At 53.7% G+C, this 17,697-nt stretch overlaps 1 protein-coding gene across 4 annotated transcripts; it reads right to left on the bottom strand.

Moving 5' to 3' along the window:
* Nucleotides 1-1,275: 1,275 nt before the first annotated feature.
* DMKN (dermokine) lies at nucleotides 1,276-16,719 on the bottom strand. Of its 4 annotated transcripts, XR_004682575.1 has the most exons (20): nucleotides 15,271-16,719; nucleotides 14,638-14,694; nucleotides 14,310-14,360; nucleotides 14,061-14,150; nucleotides 13,398-13,454; nucleotides 12,738-12,803; nucleotides 12,465-12,515; nucleotides 10,871-10,918; nucleotides 10,165-10,218; nucleotides 8,985-9,032; nucleotides 8,736-8,783; nucleotides 6,222-6,278; nucleotides 5,876-5,923; nucleotides 4,179-4,226; nucleotides 4,018-4,059; nucleotides 3,382-3,450; nucleotides 2,663-2,735; nucleotides 2,327-2,350; nucleotides 2,125-2,172; nucleotides 1,276-1,600 (listed from the first exon to the last, which is right to left on the bottom strand). XR_004682575.1 is itself a non-coding variant. In XM_035023757.1 (19 exons), exons 1-18 carry the CDS (start codon nucleotides 15,646-15,648, stop codon nucleotides 2,125-2,127), a joined length of 1,284 nt encoding a protein of 427 aa, XP_034879648.1. In that variant the 5' UTR covers nucleotides 15,649-16,717; the 3' UTR covers nucleotides 1,276-1,600. The 4 variants fall into 4 exon arrangements, 3 of the variants coding, with proteins under 3 accessions (XP_034879648.1, XP_034879649.1, XP_034879650.1); XM_035023757.1 differs by lacking the exon at nucleotides 2,663-2,735 and having other exon boundaries at nucleotides 15,271-16,717; XM_035023758.1 differs by lacking the exons at nucleotides 2,327-2,350; nucleotides 2,663-2,735.
* Nucleotides 16,720-17,697: the final 978 nt, after the last annotated feature.

Genomic DNA, 17,697 nt, shown 5'->3' with positions numbered 1-17,697 from the left:
AAATATAATAACAATGAAAAAGTTGGAAATATTGAGAGAATTACCAAAACGTAACACAAGAGATGTGAAGTGAGCAAATACTATTGGAAAACTGGTCCCAATAGACTTGCTTGATGCAGGGTTGCCACAAAGCTTCAGTTTGTAAAAGACGTTAATATCCGCAAAATGCAATAGAGCAAAGCACGATAAAATGAGGTATGTCTCCAAAGCAGTAGCCCCAATTTAAGGACAAAAGTGAGAGTAGGATGCAGAGCAAAGGAATAGTCTTCATCTTTCTCTGATCCAGATGGGTTTGATCAAGACAGTTTCCCCAAGTTCATTTTGGACCAGGTTGTTTTTGGGTTTGTTTTTGTTTTGTTTTTTTTTTTCATTTATTCATCAACTATTTGAGGCCCACCCTTTGTCAGGCCCTGTGGTCAGTGCTAGGGATGGAGCGATGACCAAGGCAAACAGGAGCTGTGCCCTCAGGGAACTTAGAGTCTCCGAGGGAGTCACCTACGCTAGCAGGGTGCTTCCTGTCCTCCTTTTACTTCCTGGGTCCCTGCAGGAATGTCGGGGATGAATGGTGAGGGCTCCCTAATATGGGCACATTATATGGCCTTGATGGGACTTTGACTCAGAGACTCTTAAGTGCAGACTCTCCAGGCCTGTCTGCAGAGTTCCTAGGCTTGGGATAAGCCTGGCCTCAGCCTGAGCCAAGAACCCCTGCCTGTTTCCTTGGCACATTAATGGAGTAGAAGTTTCTGCCACCCCCTCTGCATCCCAGAGACACAGAGCCACTGCATATGATAAGGCACTGGGTTGGGTATGAGCCGCTTGCCCACAACTTCCTAAGCACATGGCCTCATCCATACCTCCGTGTGTTTACAAGGCTGAGGCATGTGCTCTGCTAGCCCCTGGCCCCTGTTCTTGCCCCCTTCCTAACCCTCTGGGACTGGCCTCCTCTCTTGAAAAGCCTCTTTACTGCCACCTCCTAAGGTGAATGACTTCCCTGTTGCCTTTTCAGGCTAGCAAAACACCTTTGAGTGCCTCAGCTTCAGGAGCATGGCATTCAGATGCAGGCTGGGCCAAGATGATGTTTTACAGATGGAGAAACTGAGGCACAGTGAGATCAGCTAGCTACTGCTTGTCAGGACCACCCAGGTCTTACCTCTCTCAGTCCCCCATTTGGTATACCACTCTCAGCAGGAAGGCACATTATCTGCCCCTAGATCACTTCCATTCTCCCTGATCCGGGCCATCAGGATAACATGAAAGAACACGGCATGAGAAATCTTAAGGAAATAAGATTCATGTTTTATTTCCACAAAGAAATCCCAAAGTAGGAAGCTTCTCCTGAAGAATTGTCACAGTGACTTCAGGTCACAAAACAGAGTAGGTGAAGAAAGTGGCAGGTTTATCCGATGAGGTTTCTGGACAAGGAGACCCCATAGTTCAGTTGGAAGAAACGAGGGACAGACAGACCAGGTTCAACCTGGAAAAAGCAGGTGTCAGCACCCAGACCAAGCCTGACACAGGGAGAGAGTTGGGGGTGGGGCACAGTTGAGCTCCTTGATGGCTGATGTTGTTCAGGACCTCAGTTATGATTGGAAATAATTTTCTAGAAGAAAAGAAAGAGCAAACAGTAGAATGTGGCTGCTCCTGAATGTGTTGAAACCGGGTATCCTTTCATCCAGCCTCTACGCTGCCAGTTTTTTGGTGTCCTACCTGTTTCACCTGCACGTTCCCTTACTCCTGCTTCTCCCTGAAACAGATTTTGTGGTTCTGCCAAGTTTATCTTTTGCCCCTTCCCCACTGGTGACTCACTTCCTCCTGCCTTTGAGCCTTTCTCTGCAGTTACCCCAGACCCTTCTGTCCTGTCCCTCTCCTCCACCTCCCCTTATGGCTGTCCCTGCACGGCCCTGCCTCTGGCAGGCCTCCACTCAGCGCTCAGAGGGTGCTTTCCGAGTGTCCTTGGTCATTTCCTGATGAGTCTTTCTCCACGCCCCACGCTGGGGTCTCCTTCTCGATGCCTTTAGAACATCCACCCAAAGCAAAGCGAATGCCAAGATCCCAGCCCTGCCCCTGGAGTGGCTGTGCCTCAGCTCCTGGATGCAGGCTTGCACTGCTCACTCTGACACTCACCTACCAGAACTTCACCCACTGCAGCAGGCCAGGGCGCACCTGGGAAGCCTGCAGGACAGGGAGAACGTCTGAGTGGCCATGGCCATGGCCCTGGCCTCAGGGAGAACGTCTGAGTGGCCATGGCCATGGCCCTGGCCCTGCATACCCTCTGGCCCCAAACCCCTTCTCTCAGGAGCCAGATTTTCTCTGCCCCACTACTCACCGAGGAAGAAGGCGTGGCTCCCCCCTGGAAAGAGATCAGAGGAGGTGATGTGGGGCTACAGTGACCTCTGCCATGTCTTCGGGGCCCAGGGGCAGGCTCAGACCCAGATTATCTCGGAAGTCCTTGGGTCTGACTATGGACTGAATGGACTTTCTTTCAAAGCAGATTTATCATCCTAAGTACATTTACCCAAGATGAGCACACACTGGCCAAGCAGAGTGAACAGAAGGTAGATAGGTAGATAGGTGTCCTTCTGCCTGCTAGGTGGATGGATAGAAATTGGCCACAAATCACTGGCGAGTGGATACCCACAGGCAGTGTTAGCTGCTTCTTTACCTGCTTCCAGTCAGGAGGTGACTCCTGATCTCTCAGCAGAAGTCCTGTCCCTGAGGCCAGGGGCTTCCTTGTTCTGAGAGATGGAGGGAAATAGCACCTGTTTTTTCTTCACCAGCAAAATTAGTATTTAGCATGTTCATTTACTGAATTTATAAGATTGCTTTCTTTGCAACTGAATGAAACAAAAGTCTCAGGGTTGTTTTGTTTTGTTTTGTTTTTTCTGTTATTTCCTTTGTGGAACGAAGCATTAATTTTCCCACCAACCACAAGTTTCTGGGCAAGCCTCCCCTAAGTGTTAGTGTGCCCCCTTCTCGCCCTCCCTCCCCCCAACCCCCACGAAAGTCAGCAGTTAAAGAGGTGGAGAGAGCAGACACTACTACATGGGAAGGCTGCTAGTTTGGCTGTGTGTCATGTGAGTTTTTTTTAGAGCTGTATATCACTCTTTGAGAGGATGTTGGTTCCCAGTTTTCTCCAGGGCATGTGACATAGCTACTGCCCCCTTGTAACCTTTTCTGAGTGGGTGGATGTGGAGAACATTGAACCTCCCACCCTCCACTTCCAGATGGTTCTCAGGGAGCCCGAGTCTCCCTACACAGGGGCGAGACATGACTTTCAAAATGAACAGGATTCGGCCTCAGCTAAGCCTGGCCGTGAAAGCCTACCTCCCTCACCCCCCATGCAGAGACCCCAGTGGGGAAACAGGGCAGTTAGAGTCTTACCTTAGAGGGGATCTTGGCTGAGTACTGCCCACCAGAGGGAGTAGGGTATGCCTGCTGGTTATAGGTGTTCTGTGGAAAAAAGCCAGGGTGGGGAGGGGGCGGGGAGAGGGGAGTGTTGGTAGAAGAGAAAGGATGAGGGCATTTTGCTGTGGAATAAATACCCTGGCTCCTGGCCTGGGCCAGACCTGTCTCTAAGCCCCCGCTTTCCCTCCTTGTGTCATGCATTTTTTTCTATAGAATCTTCCTTCAGCCAGCCAGAGCCCACAGTCTCACCTCTCTTATAGTCCTAGTCCAAATGGCCCTTCCTTCTCCTTCCCTGGTACCTCTCCCAGCTCCTCAAGTGTTACTCGGGAGATGAAGGCAGGAGACCAAGGAAATGAGTGAGGTTTTCTGTGTTTTTTTTAAGATTTTATTTATTTATTTGACAGAGAGAGAGAGAGAGCACAAGTAGGCAGAGTGGCAGGCAGAGGGAGAGGGAGAAGCAGGCTTCCCGCTGAGCAGGGAGCCGGATGCGGGGCTCGATCCCAGGACCCCGGGATCATGACCTGAGCCGAAGGCAGATGCTTAACCGACTGAGCCACCCAGGCGCCCCATGAGTGAGGTTTAAATCAGGTGGTCAGGTGGCAGATGTCTTACCTTAGAAGTCACCACGGCCACCTCTTGCCATCCTGAGCCAGACTGAGAAAACAACAGAATGGGGGTGTGGAGGAAAGTGAATTTCAGATTGGCCAGCCCTGAGAACCAGACCGAGAGGGACCTGGGGCCATCAAAGGTAGTCTGAGGGCAGAGCGACTCACCTGACCGGCACTGCCCGACCTCTTCTGGAGCAAGGACGCATCAGCACCCTGGAAGGGAGAGAGCCGCCATGAGGGTGTCCTTGTCCAAAGTCCTTTGGGTCCTGCCAGACTCACGGGGCTCCAGCAGCCTGCTGCCTAGGCTCTGCCCTCCTGTGGGAGCACCAGCACCCACGCACCCCACCACACCCCTCTCCATGGCCCAGGATCAGCAGTGCCTCCAGAGAAGGCAGTGAGCCTAGAGGACACTGATGACCCCGATAGATACAGGACAGATTTCTACACTCAGTGTAGGGGAGCGAGGCACCCCCACCCGCACCCGTGCATCTGGAGCTTCGGCAGGCCGGCCTGGGACTGAGCAGGAATGGCAAGTGAGCGGTGCCCACACGGCTCCCTTGGGGCAGACAGGGCACCTCAGCCCCAACCCACCTTCTGCCGACACCAAACCCTGCTCCCTCCTTAGCCCTATAATTCCTGTTCACAAACACTGTTCCCATAGGGTTCCTGGAAGGATGGGCTGTTATCATCAGCAAACAGAGGCAAAGTGAGGTGATTAGATTGGCACTGGGCTGAAGGAGAGAGAGAAAGGGGAGAAATGCAAGAAAGCCCATCAAGCCACGTGAGACACAGCACCAGTGCATGGGCCATACCCCGCACCCCCACCCCCAGTCAGGGCAAGTGGAAAATTCTCAGCAGCAGGAGAGTTTAGCTTCTGCAACCACCACTTCTCCACTTGGAACCCCCATTCCCACCCCCCCACACACACATACACACAGGGTTAGGATGTTCCTCCTAACTGTGACTTAACTCCCATTGAATTTTAGCCCCACTCTTAGCCCTAACACTGAGGTCACAAACTGCTTGACCACAGGCTTCCGGGCATTTTTTGCTTGGCCTGCATTTTTAAATTAAATTAGTTGTGAACAGTTAAAAATCAGATTTCCATCAGACGACATGGCCACACTGGTCATTCATGAGTGCATGACAACACGCACCTGGAGGGCCCTGACCTCCCCCTTTGCGTGGCCCCACCTGTCCAGCCTCCTGTGCCTGGTCCACACAGATGAGTGAGTGGGCAACCTTTGCGTCAGTGCCCAAAGGCCACTGGCCATGAAGAATTAAGATGTGGCCTTCTGCAGGACCCCTCCTTCCCAGAACCCAGATATTCAGACCTTCTGCACCTGCTCACGCTTAACCATGGCCTGACCTGCTCCCCTCGTGCTTCCTGTTTCCTTTCAGCTTTCCTCCCTAACACCCCTTTCCCAGTTCTGAGCGTTGACCCCAGCTCCAGGCTCCTCTCTTCCCCACCTCGTGTCCCCTGCCTGTTCACCCTGCAGTACCCACCCAGCTGAGGCTCCCCCTGAGCCAGGCCACGCCCAGCAGGACCAGCAGCAGAGCAGAGACAGTGGCTGGCTTCATGTTCCTGTGCCTGTGGAGGCCCCAGCCCTTGGCTTCAGCTTTTATCCCGGGGAGGACTGCCCACCCTGCTCCTTCTCTAGTGACTCACCGGCTCCTCTCTCCTACCCCACCCCCACTTAGTGTTGCAGAAAGGGAGGAGAGTGGGAAGGGAGGGAGGTGGCCTCCCTCAGCAGGGAAGGTAAGCAACAGGGACTGAATGCAAGCCATTGCCAAGAGCCCAGATCCCATGTCCCCAGATTTGGGCTTCCTGATCCCAAAACGAGAGGTTCTGCCACCCTTACCTCAATAATGGCTTTCCAGTTCAGGAAAGGGGTGTTGTGTTTGAAATCCTAGAGGGAGGAGAAGACAGGAGTGGGCCTCAGAGCAGGGAGTGTGGCAGCTTGTTGGAAAGTTTCAAGCTCCTGTGCAAGAACGGGTTTTGGTGCCTGGGTGTGGTTTGGGGTTAGATGAAGATAAGCGTACCAGAGGTTGAGGGTGTTAGCACTTCTGATGGTATTCGGGTGAGATTACCCATCTCAAAAATGAAAAGAGGGCGAATTTTGTGACAGGTGGGCTGGAGCTTGAGGAGGTGGGGAGAGGGACAGATGACCAGATCCCCAGTCCTCTGAAAAGTGAGAGTTCTCCTACCTCCCAGAGTCGGCTGAAGTAGAGCAGGGCGCGTGTGCTGGGGCGTGGGACTTGGCCCTGTAGAGGAAAGGTTGGGTGCAGGTGAGCAGGAAGCATGGCCCCTTGCTCACCTACACCCCTATTCCTGATACCACCATCGCTCAGCCTTCAGAATGTAATTGTGCCTAAGGTTTGAGGGGAAGCTGGGTGTCTTTTAGGGACACCAGAAAACTGCTTTTGGAAGCAGAGGGAGAGAGATTAGATCTCTGGAGCCGCTAACCAGCTCCCCTCACCCCCACACACACCACACTCTTCACTCTCCCTGCTTCTCCAGCCTCTGGCAGAACCTCACTGCAGCCAAACCTTGAGGACTGGGACCTGCCCCCAGAGCTTCCCACCTTCTTACCTGCCCTTCCACCCCAGCCCATTTGCCGAAGCTATGGGGCTGCGGTTGACCCTCCCAAACCCCCTGGAACAACAGTGGAGACGTAAGAAAGGATCAGAGACCAGGAGTGTGAGGCAGCTACGGTTTATTTCAAGGGTAAGGGTTGAGATTAGTGGTGGGGTAGTGGGGTTTTAAGAAGGGGTGGGGGGTTCCCATCCATCTGGTAGCACCTTGTCTGGAGGTCATGGGGTGCGAAAGCTCCTCTGGTCCTGGGCAAAGAAGTAAGTTCTAAGAGGGAGCTCAAGGAATAAGAATTCAGGGCCTAATTGGCCAAGTCAGGGGTGGATTAGGCCTCTGCTCCTGAAATCCGCAGGGATCTTTTTGCCCATGGCTGTCATCCAGCCAAATCCAGATATTCCAGTTTGGGATGAAACACCTCATACTTGCCAAGAACTGTTACGTAGAGTCTCCCTGTTGTCCCTGCTCACTCTGGCCCCAGTGCTCAGCTCCCTCCCTGTGAAGGCGATGGGCCTTCTGTTCTCCTCTCTGCCCGTCTCTGGCCTGCCCCTCTTCCTAGATCTGCTCCTGGGGGAGCTGCCCCAAATGGATCCTGCCTAACTGTGAGCGCTCCCTTTACTGCCCCACCCACCCAGATGTGCAAGAATGTTCACTGCCTTCCTGGCCCCCAGGAAGTATCAGTCTGTGCCTCTGACCCTAAGTTCTCGTGCTCTGGGGCCTCGTCTACCCCAGGTCCATGGTAAAGAGCCTCCCGCCTATCAGAGACCATTCTCTCTAAAACAGAAACAGTCGGGGCACCTGGGTGGCTCAGTCAGTTAAACATCTGCCTTCCGCTCAGGTCATGATCTCAGGGTCCCAGGATCAAGCCCCGTATGGGCTCCCTGCTCAGCGGGAAGCCTGCTCTCCCTCTGCCTGACGCTCCCCCTGCTTGTGTGCTCTCTCTGACAAATAAATAAATATAATCTTTAAAAAAAATTAATAAAGCAGAAACAGTCCATTTGGCTCCTTTAGTTCATCCAAACCTGCACCGCGCTGCACCTGGGAACCTGCCTCCCACATCTTTCACTCTCCCACCTTCTTCCCCGAGTTGCAGACTTGGCCTTGCCTGAGAGTAGGGCTTTCTCTTCACTTCCCTGTCTACCACCACCTTGTCTCCCCCACAAGTTTTAGAGGGCAGGGAGCCTTGTCTTCCTTCTTTTATGGTAAGGGTCCAAAGCTCAGCTGCTGGGGTGACTGTGCCGGGCAGCAGCCTTTGGCACCTGGAGAGAAGCAGCCTCTAGTCAGCTCTTGTCTGTCAGAGGAGCTCGAGCTCGAGGAAAGAGGGCCCCCCATTGCCTCATTTTTCAAGAGAAGCCAGAATTCCGAGTGTTTTATAAACCTCTCAGTTTTTAAACTTTGGCAACTAATTCATAGTGTCTTTAAAATTTAAAAAAAAAACAACAATGGATCAAACAAAGCACATCAGTGGGCCGTCAATTGCAACTTCTGCCTTTGGTGTTTGTTCGCGCTGTTGGTCTGCCTTTGCTCTGGAGGCACGTCTGCTATTCAGGTGTCAAATCAGCCTGGCCAGGTTCCCCCTGAACATGGGAGGGGTGGGCAGGGGGGGAAGGAGAGAGGGGTTCTGGGCCCCAAGTGCCTCCTAAACTTATGCACACCCAGGGTCCAGAATGCCTGGCACGCGGCAGGCACTGGGCACATAATTGCTTCCTTTCCCTTCTCTCTCAGTGTCAGTCCTCCTGGGGGCCTTTAGCACCTCCTGACTGTTCAGTCCGCCCCCTACCCTGCCTCTGCTACCTCTCTGGTTTCCTGAGGACTAGGCCTCCTCACTCTCCCCTTAATCTTCCAGGTCTCGTTGGAGAAACTGAGGTTCACGCCTGCTCAGTCTGCACACTGAGACATGAAAGAGGCCCATTCCTTCCTCATCCTGGACTCCCAGCTGTTTCCAAACCACCCCCTCTTCTCAGCTCTGCCTCCTTCCTCTTTGTTTTTGTCCTTTTTTTAAGCACTGGACAAAACACCCTTCCAGTGCCATCATCGTTTTCCCCAGCTCCCCACTCGGGGGGTTAGCAGTTAGCTTTCTTCTGTTTTCTTCTCCCACAGAGATCCCACAGAGATGGCCTTCCAGCCCTTACCTTGTTTATGGCATCCCAGTTAATGAAACCCAGCTTGGATTTAAAATTCTGCAGAGATTAAAAAAAAAAAAGATGGAAAATGGCAAATTGAGTTGTGACGTAATGTAATGTTGGCTCAGGGCTTCCAGGCAAGAGGTCAAGGGCCATCTGATGTTCGGTCCTTCTGGAAAGAGGACTTCAGCCTAAAGGGCAGAGGAACAGAGCTTTGCTTTTCCAAAGAGTGAGCAGAGAGATCTTGCATGAACTCACCTTCCAGAAAGTGTCAAAGTTGAAGAGCCCAGGAGACGTCTGAGAGTTCTAAGGAACCGAAAAGAAAGGGGATGAGAGTAGGAACCCACCCTGTGAGCAAAAGGCAAGGGCAGAAGCTCTGGGGGTCAGGAGGGGAGGCAGGGATTGCTTGACACCATGGTCCCGGCCAAAGGTGGGGCAATGCCTCCACTCACCAAGGTATTAATCCCACTGACAGCGTCACCTCTTACTGGACCCTTGCCTCTGGGTAGGAAGGAGAGACTACTGTTCAAGCCCTCTGCCTCCTGTCATGCATACCACCTATCAGCCTGGCTCCTGGCCCACCATCTCTGCCTTTGCTCAAGCTCTGTGTACTCTGTGTAAAGCCACCTCCTCTCCTTTGTCACATAGCAGCTAGGAAACCCCACCTTCTTGGAATGATTTGCCACTTATTCCTAGAATAACCCTGCCCAGTCCCTTGAATCATATTCCTATTCTGCCTCCCCCAGAGCCTGTCCCCAAAACACTGCTGGGAGCTAATGTGTAATCAGCCCCACCGTCCGCCTAGCACAGTGCCTTATCCGGCCACATTTCCTGTGTGGAGACATCTCCACTTGACGGATGAGGGAAGCAAACTCAGAGCTGTCCAGCAGCGTGCCTCATGATCTGTCTCCTTGTCAGACTCCAGTGTCCGGATCCTGAACCACCTTGCTCTGGTTATGATGCAGAAAGCTCTGCAGTAACTGTGGGGTTGAGCAAGGTAGGTTTTGCAGTTTCCATTTTACCCAAGAGGAGGCCCAGACTCAAGAGAGGTCAACTGCCCTGCCTGAAGATGCACAGATGACAGGTGAGACAGCTGTCCTCTGAACCCCCATCTTCTAACTCAGAGGTCACTGCTTTCCACTTCTCAACACTTCTTAAGTATGGTTTCCAAAAATAGCCCCTTGACCATTCTCCTGTTACTTATGGCTATGTTTCCCCTCACAGTGATAATACACAGTGATGATCACAGTTTGAAGAAGGGAGAGAATGGATGAACCAAGGAGACAGGGATTCCAGACCCCTGTCTGGTCTCCTGGTGGTCACTCACCACAGAGAGCAGCTTGCAAGAAGATACTGGTGTTTCTGTTTCTTTTCCCCATCCCTTAGCATTCTGTCCCCACACTCCACCACCCCTTCTCCTAAAGCCATCCCTGCTTACCTGATAATTGTCTTGGGGGCCCCCAACCAGGCGACTGCCCTCTTTTCTTATTTCCTGCGGAGAGAGAAAATGGAGAAGAGTCACTGAGGAAGCAGGGAACATGCAGGATGAGAGAGTAGGATAGTAGGATGTGGGCCAGGGACTCCTGAATCAGGGGACTGAGGCACAAACACAGCAGAAGATTTCCCAGAGCCCCAAGAGAGGCTCTTCTCCCTGGCAAATCTTGTTTCAACTTCCTGTGGATTGGGTTATTGCTCACTTACAATACTTATTGGCAACATAACCATCTCTTTATATTCACTTCTGCAAACTTCCGAAAATCCAACAGGAAGGGCCTTTGCCACAAAAGTATCTGAATTGTCCCCTGGTTTTGAGGCAGAAGCCAGCCAGACTGTTGGACTAAACTGATTCAAACTGCGGGACACAGTCTGGGCGGAAGTGTTGCATTGGTCAGAAAGGGGACGCTGGCTGGAGAGTCAGCAGGAGCCTAGGTGGCACAGAAGTCATCTGGTTCCTCTCCTCCTAAGTTAGAGGGAGGCACCTCTTGAGTCCCACTTTCCCGGGACTGAGATGAATTCCCCGAGGTAAGATCAAGACCAGCCTGCGGTGCGGGACTATCTGCACTGTTAGCATTGCTGCTGCAAAGTTGACCTCCATCCCATCTCCCGCCACCAGTCTCTACTCTCAAGGCCGGTCATCTCCTTACCCTGATGTCACCATAGCCACCAGAGCCTCCCTGTCCTCCTCCAAAGCCCTGAGGGATGAGACAGTGCAACAGAAATCATTGTTTTAGATCTTAGGTCCGTCCCTGCACCTTTATGTACTGATTTAATACAATTCCTCTAAAAATCCTCATGGAATTCTTTTTTGGAACTGGTCAAAATAATCTTGGAATTCATCTGGAAGAATAAATGTTTAAGAATAGGTGAGAGGGCGCCTGGGTGGCTCAGTCGTTAAGCGTCTGCCTTCGGCTCAGGTCAGGATCCCAGGGTCCTGGGATCGAGCCCCACATCGGGCTCCCTGCTCGGCAGGAAGCCTGCTTCTCCCTCTCCCTCTCCCCCTGCTTGTGTTCCTGCTCTCGCAATCTCTCTCTCTCTGTCAAATAAATAAATAAAATCTTAAAAAAAAAAAAAAAGAATAGGTGAGAAAACACTGGAAAAGACAGGCAACAAAGGAGGACTTGTACTGGCAAATATTAATGTACCATAAAGAAAGCAGCATCACAGAACAGATGAGTCAGTTTAACCAAATAGAACTCCCAGAAGCTTTCCCAAAATATGAAGGTATTTACAAGTGACGTTGTACATCAGTGGTGTAAATAATTCAATGCGTGTGGCTGGGAACACCAGTTAAATATCTAGGGGGGTGCAGGGGGCACTTAGTTATACTTTGCTGGTCCCTCCCTCCTGTTTTTATCTGGTTTTCCCTTCATTAGAGAGCACATAGCTCTGATCCAAAGTGTGGGGCAAGTCTAGCTGAACTGAGGAATGGGACTAGATTGTATACAGCAAAGTAAAGCCCAGATATATTAAAGAGTTAAATAGAAAAAATGTAAGTATAGATGTATTAGTAGTTCTAGAAGAAAATAGAGGCCTTTTTCTTTTCAAGAGCAGAAACCGTAGAAGAAGAGACTGGTATATTTGACTACATATTTAAGACTTTGATACACAAAACACTAAAAAAGAGTTACAAGCTGGGAGCTTTCCTAACACCTGTCTACCCATAGAGGTTAGTATCCTGAATATCCAAGGAGCCTAATATTCAGAGAGCCTTCTCCCCATCGGCTGCGTGCATACCAGCGGACATCGGCCTTGCCCAGAACCTGGTAGAAACCAAAATCTCAGCCCCACCCCAGGCCTGCTGACTCAGAACCTGCATTTTCACAAGACCTCTAGGTGATTCGTGGGGACCTTAGCATAACACTTCCTCTTGTCAGTGCTGCAGGTGCTGACAGGAAGACCAGATTTCCAGAATGACTAGGAGGGAAGTGTACCCATTCCAAACCCAGTTTCCAAATGCTATCAAAGAGGTCACGGTATTCTGTTCACTGGCCGGGTGGGTGTAGGTCGTTTGAAGTGATTGTTTCTAAAAAGGACTGGTTTTTATGTAATTTTTCACAGCCCCATCCACGGTATAAAGTGAGGCACATCACATAAGGATTTGCAATTATTACTTTGGAGATTGTTAATATTTGTAGGAGTATATGTTTGGTTTCTTCCCCACGGAAGGGGCTGGGATGGAGGTTAGCCTTAGGAGTGGTGCCAAGCAGGAGTGGGCACAGTCCCAAGTTTGGCTCTCACCTGACCCCCAGATCCTCCGGATATGCGGACTCCATTCCCTGGGCTGTCACACTGTGAGAGAGACAGAGACAGCTTTCCCTCTGTTGCCACCGAGACACCAATCCCAGCCCCCACACTGCTAGCCCGCAGCCGCCCCACCTCAGCCCATTCTCAGCTCTGGCCGGTGCTCTCCCAGCTCCCCCATCATCCGAGGGGCCTTAGCACCCCTTATTTCCCCTCCCCTTCAGGGAAAGGAGGCCAATCTGTGAAAGTGTATGCTCAGCAGACACTCACCCCGGGTTTATTTACGCCGCCACTTCCGCCGCCACTGCTACCCGAGGAAGAGCCGGTATTGTGTCCCTACGAGGGGAAGCAAGAGTCCACACAGCAACTTTTTTTATTATTATTAACGATTTTATTTATTTATTTGATAGATAGCACAAGTAGGCAGAGAGGCAGGCAGAGGGAGAGGGAGAAGCAGGCTCTCTGCTGAGCAGGGAGTCGGACGTGGGGCTCAATCCCAGGACCCCAAGATCATGACCTGAGCCGAAGGCAGCCACTTAACAGACTGAGCCACCCAGGCGCCCCTCCACACAGCGTCTTAAAGGGACTCAGCGGGAACCAGATAGTTGCCAGGGTGTTATGATTTGTTTACTCCCTTCTGTCCAACCTCCATCTCTTCCCATTTTGAGCCAGCTGGCCACTGAGGAAGTTATTCGGAGCACAAGGGACAGGTGTGGCCAAGTGTATTTGGAAATGTGGGACAGTTTGGGGATTCTGAGCTGCTGTCCTCTCCCCCCATCACATGCCTGAAGTGAAAAAGCCTCTGGAGCCTAACATCTTAGAGCCTTGACCCTGGCATCTAGGGGCTCATTCGGTTCGCCCCCTGCCTCTCCTCACCCCTCCCTCTCCTGGGACCTAGAAAGAGGAAGAAGGGACCCCGAGAGTCCTTACCTGGGAGCTTGAGTAGTCGCTTTGATCAAAATTCCTAGAATTTTCTAAGGAACGGTCCTAGATTGGGAGGGAAAGCAGGTAGTATGAGGAGCAGTAAATTAAAGCAGCTTACGTGACCTGGCTTGTTCTCATTACTTCCCTCTTCTTGCCTCAGACCTTTCCCAGATACCCAAGGAAGCCAACTGTGCTCCCACTTTGTGGGGCCCCCTCTGTGGGAGAGCCACCCTCTGTGGCTGCCAGGCCGTGGTCCCCTCCCGGCCCCCTCAGCCCTTCTAGAGGGGCCTCATGTGCCCTGTATTTATCGGCGTCACCTACACCACAGCTCTGTACGTGTCCTTGTCTCTGCGTGTGCGACACGCCTGCCCCCCTTCTCTTGGGAGCCTCCCAAGCCGGTGCCTGGTTTCCTGTGTCCAGCTGTCTTCTCCCCTCTGCCACCCCCCTCTCTAGTCACATCTGCCCTGCGGCCGCGAGAGTCAGTTAGACAGGAGGCAGAGCGTCCCCACCGCGTGCAGTGGAGCGGAAGGGAGTCGAGCGGGCCGTCGCAGGCCAGGCACCTGTGCCGAGGCGTCCCCGGCTGTGTCGGGAGCCCTGCCTGGCGGGGCCGGGCGGGGGGGGGCAGGAGCTGAGGAGCCCCAGGATGGCGAGCAGAGGAGCAGAACTCACCCAGCTGGACCCGTAACTGCTGCTGCCGCCACCACCACTGCCACCTCTGCTGGCATCACCGCCGCTGCCACCACCTCCGCCGCTGCCTCCCTAAGGGGCAGGAAGAGACCAGAGTGAGAACATCAGGAGTGTTGGCTTCCCTCCCTCGCCTCCCTCTCTGGCTCCAGCGTATTTCCCTTGCGCAGTTGGAGGGAGCCGACATTCTGTCTACTCCCCGCGCAAAACGCCTCTGATTGCCTGTCCCCTTACCCCCGAGCTGCTGGAGCTTCCGCCTGAGCCGGATGGTGGGGGGTTGGTGCACTGTGGAGGAAAGTTTCCAGGGACGGGTGAGTTCCCAGGCTTGGGTCAAAGCCATCACCACAGGCCAGGCTCTCCTGCTTCCTGTGGCTTGGCCTTCTTTCCCCACGTGCCCGTCCCCCTTCCCTCCCCTCTTCCTGGCCTCATCATCTGGCCCATCTCTTCCCTGTCCAGTCTGCCTTGTACCTCAACCCCCCATCCTTCTTTCCTTCCTCTTCATCTCTCCTACTTTCTGTCACATGCACCCGGACACCCTCTTCTTCCCGACTCTTCCCCTTACCTCTGTGTGTGAGTTGCTGCCTCTCACGGAGCCGTAACCAGGTTGGACCACAGTCCCCTGCAGAGAGGAGGAGGCTGAGTGTGGGTACGGACAAAAAGATGAGGGAGGCATGGAGAGCGTGGGCTTGAAGGGCAGGAGGTTGCAAGCCTCAGGGCTGGGGTGGTTACTGTACCCGAGCGTTGGTGGCCGAGCTGAAAGACCCTCTATTGCTTTCTTGGCCCTAGGGGCCTCCCTGAGAGTGGGTTCCAAAGCTTCCATCTGAATCTCGGGGGTATCCCTGGCCCTCCAGGATTGCCCTGGCTGTGGCCTCCAGAGCCACCCTGGGAGCCAAAGATGCCGTAGCCTCCAGATGGAGGCTGGCCATTGGTTCCCTGCAAGGGCAACACACCTGCACTGAGTGTGTGTGCCTTAGCCCCTCTCTGATGGGGGGGGTGCGGCGCCGCACAGCAGGACATAGGCAGAGACAGGTAGAAGGAGACCCCAGTGTGGTAGAAGGATGCATCATCACATGGAGGGAAACCACCCCAGATAGCCACAAATAAGAGACCCAGTCATCCTTCCAGCTGATTCCCAAGATTCTCAACCCAACTGCCCACAGTGTCCCATTTCCACACCCAGCTGCCAGCTACTCACCCAAGCACTGCTGCTGCCTGGCATCCCCTGCCAGGAGCTGTGGACAGCATCTCCTCCATGTCGAATGATGTTCTCAGCCGGTCTGCCAGCCTCACCCGCAGTGTTTCCAAGGGCACGGGCTGCTTCCCCCATGTCGTGGCCCATGACCTCCCTGGTTGCGGAGCCAGCTGCCTGTCCAGCCCCTTGGCCAACAGCCTCTTCGACTCCATGGCTAATGGCGTCTCCCGCCCCCTGTCCAATGGCGTCTCGCACCCCATGTCCCACGGCCTCCCCAGCACCTGCTCCAGCGCTCTCCCCTCCTCTCAGCAGTGGGCCAGCCTCCCCACTGCCCAGGCACAGGGCCAGCAGGAGGCAGGCTAGGGAGCCCTGTGACTTCATCTCTGCCTTGCTCCTCTTCCTCCCGTCTTCTTCCCACCCGAGTTTTCTTCTCTTTGCCCTTCCTCCCCCTCCGTGTGTCTGTGTGTGCCCTCCTCTGTGCTCTTCCTCCTGACTTACTCTTCCGTCCCTCTAAGTCTGCAGCCTTCTCTCTCCTTTCCCAGGCTCCCCTGCCTTCCCAGAGTCTCCTCCCTGCTGCTACTCCTTATACCGTGGCCTGGGAGAAGGTGACAGGGCTGGGTAGCCCAGAGTCCCTCCCTCGTGACTCAGGGCCAGCCACGGATAGGGTAATGAGCTGTAATTGTGAGTCTGAGAGTCTGTGTTGAAACAGAGAGGGAGCCCAAGGATCAGGGAGGGAGGACGAAATGGGATAAGGCAGGTGCAAAAGTGTTCCAATTTCCCAACCCCAGGAATTTGGGGTGCAGGGTGGGGATGGGGACATCTGAGGAGATAGTTGGTTGGTGTCTCGTAGAGGTGATGGGGTGGAGGGTCTCAGGAGAAAGGAACAACAGGCGGGACCCAACCAGGAGGCAAACGTAGGGAGCCCAGTGGGGCAGGACCCACCCGAGGTGTAAGCCAGCCTGGCTTAGGGGCACCGGGATGAGAGGCAGCTGCCCTTTCTTGGCCTTGCTCTCTCAGCTTTGGTGGCCTTTTTCTCTCCCATCTCTCTTCCTTCCCATACTGCCACCTAAAGGTGACTGTCCTCACACTCTTCCATACCTTGCAGCCCACAGAGAGTCTGGGAGCTGTGAGACTGCCTTCCGTGGGGACCCCAGGTACCAAGGAAGGAAGTGGCCAGCCTGAGAGGGGTCATCAGGGTGTCTCAGCACTGGGGCTGCTCTTGGCCAAGAAAGCTGGGTGTGGAGCAGGGAACTGGCCAGGCCAGCCACCCCCAGGGGATGAGTGGGAGGGAGCAGCTGACCCAGGCACCCACCCTGTTTACCTGGCCCACAGGGGCACGTGTGTGAGCTCAGAGCCTCCTGAGAGGACTGGTACTGCTGCTCGCCCCACCCACCCCCCAGTCTCCCCAGGGCCTAGCGGCACCAGCAAGGGAGGAGGGGTCAGCGCGAGCCCCCTACCCCACCCCCTTCCAGGGCCCTATGTCAGCAGCATGGCCCTCTCCTCGTCCCAGCTCAGGACACAGGGCTCAGGCATCTTCCCCATCTCACCCCTGTCCAGCACCTGGCTGCTTCTCTGCTCCCAGGGCCCCTGGGCCTCCCACCTGTCGCTGGCCTTGTATCACTGAAACTCATCACCAAGTTAGGAGGGGCCAATATCTATCTGCCTTTCCCAATGTCTCTCAGTCAGTCTCTCTCCACCCCAGCACCCGCACCCCAACTTGTAACATCCAACACCTCTCACCGCGTAAACACAATCCCGGTCTGTCCTGGGCACCTCCTACCTCCCTGTTATTCCACCTCTCTTTAATGACCGTGATAATGGTGGTGATGGTAACCATCATCGTAATCATCCATGCAGCTCCAGTCTATCCACAGCTCTGTGTGCCCAGCGCCGGACTAAGCGCTTTAAGGCTCACACCGCCCTGGCAGATAGTCTTAGTATTACCTCGTTTAGAGACAGAGAATCTGGGGCTCAGAGGGGGATGGTGGTGTGTGGTAGAACCAAAGCCAAGCCCAGGCCTGCTCCACTCCTAAACCCTGCTCCCAGCACGTTCTTCCGTCATCTGTCTCAGACCTCCCCTGCTTGTCAAAACCTTCACTCTTCTCTGGATTGAATTGGTGGTGGTTTTGCCCTGGGGCCTTATGAAGGGCAGGGGCAGGGGACAGGAGTAAATCTGAGGCCTCTGGATTGCTGATGGACACCTCGGCCCGAGCCGGCTGCTTCCACGTCCAAGGGCAGGACCATGGGCCTGGAGGTAGAGCGCTCCCTGCCTCAGAGACTCCTTCCCACACTTCCCTCATGGGATACCACCTTCACCGTGGTATGTATCTGCCCCCTGACCCAGCTCTGTTACTAGTATTTTTCTTTAAGCCAGCTTACTTTCTTAAGCATATTTTATGTTGCTACTGTAAGTGGAGAGCCAGGATCACT

This window comes from Mirounga leonina, unplaced genomic scaffold (assembly GCF_011800145.1).
Source record: "Mirounga leonina isolate KUSES-001 unplaced genomic scaffold, KU_Mleo_1.0 Mir_177, whole genome shotgun sequence".
Classification (NCBI taxonomy): domain Eukaryota; kingdom Metazoa; phylum Chordata; class Mammalia; order Carnivora; family Phocidae; genus Mirounga; species Mirounga leonina.
Note: the sequence above shows the minus strand (reverse complement) of the source record. Positions and strands in the feature narration are given on the sequence as shown.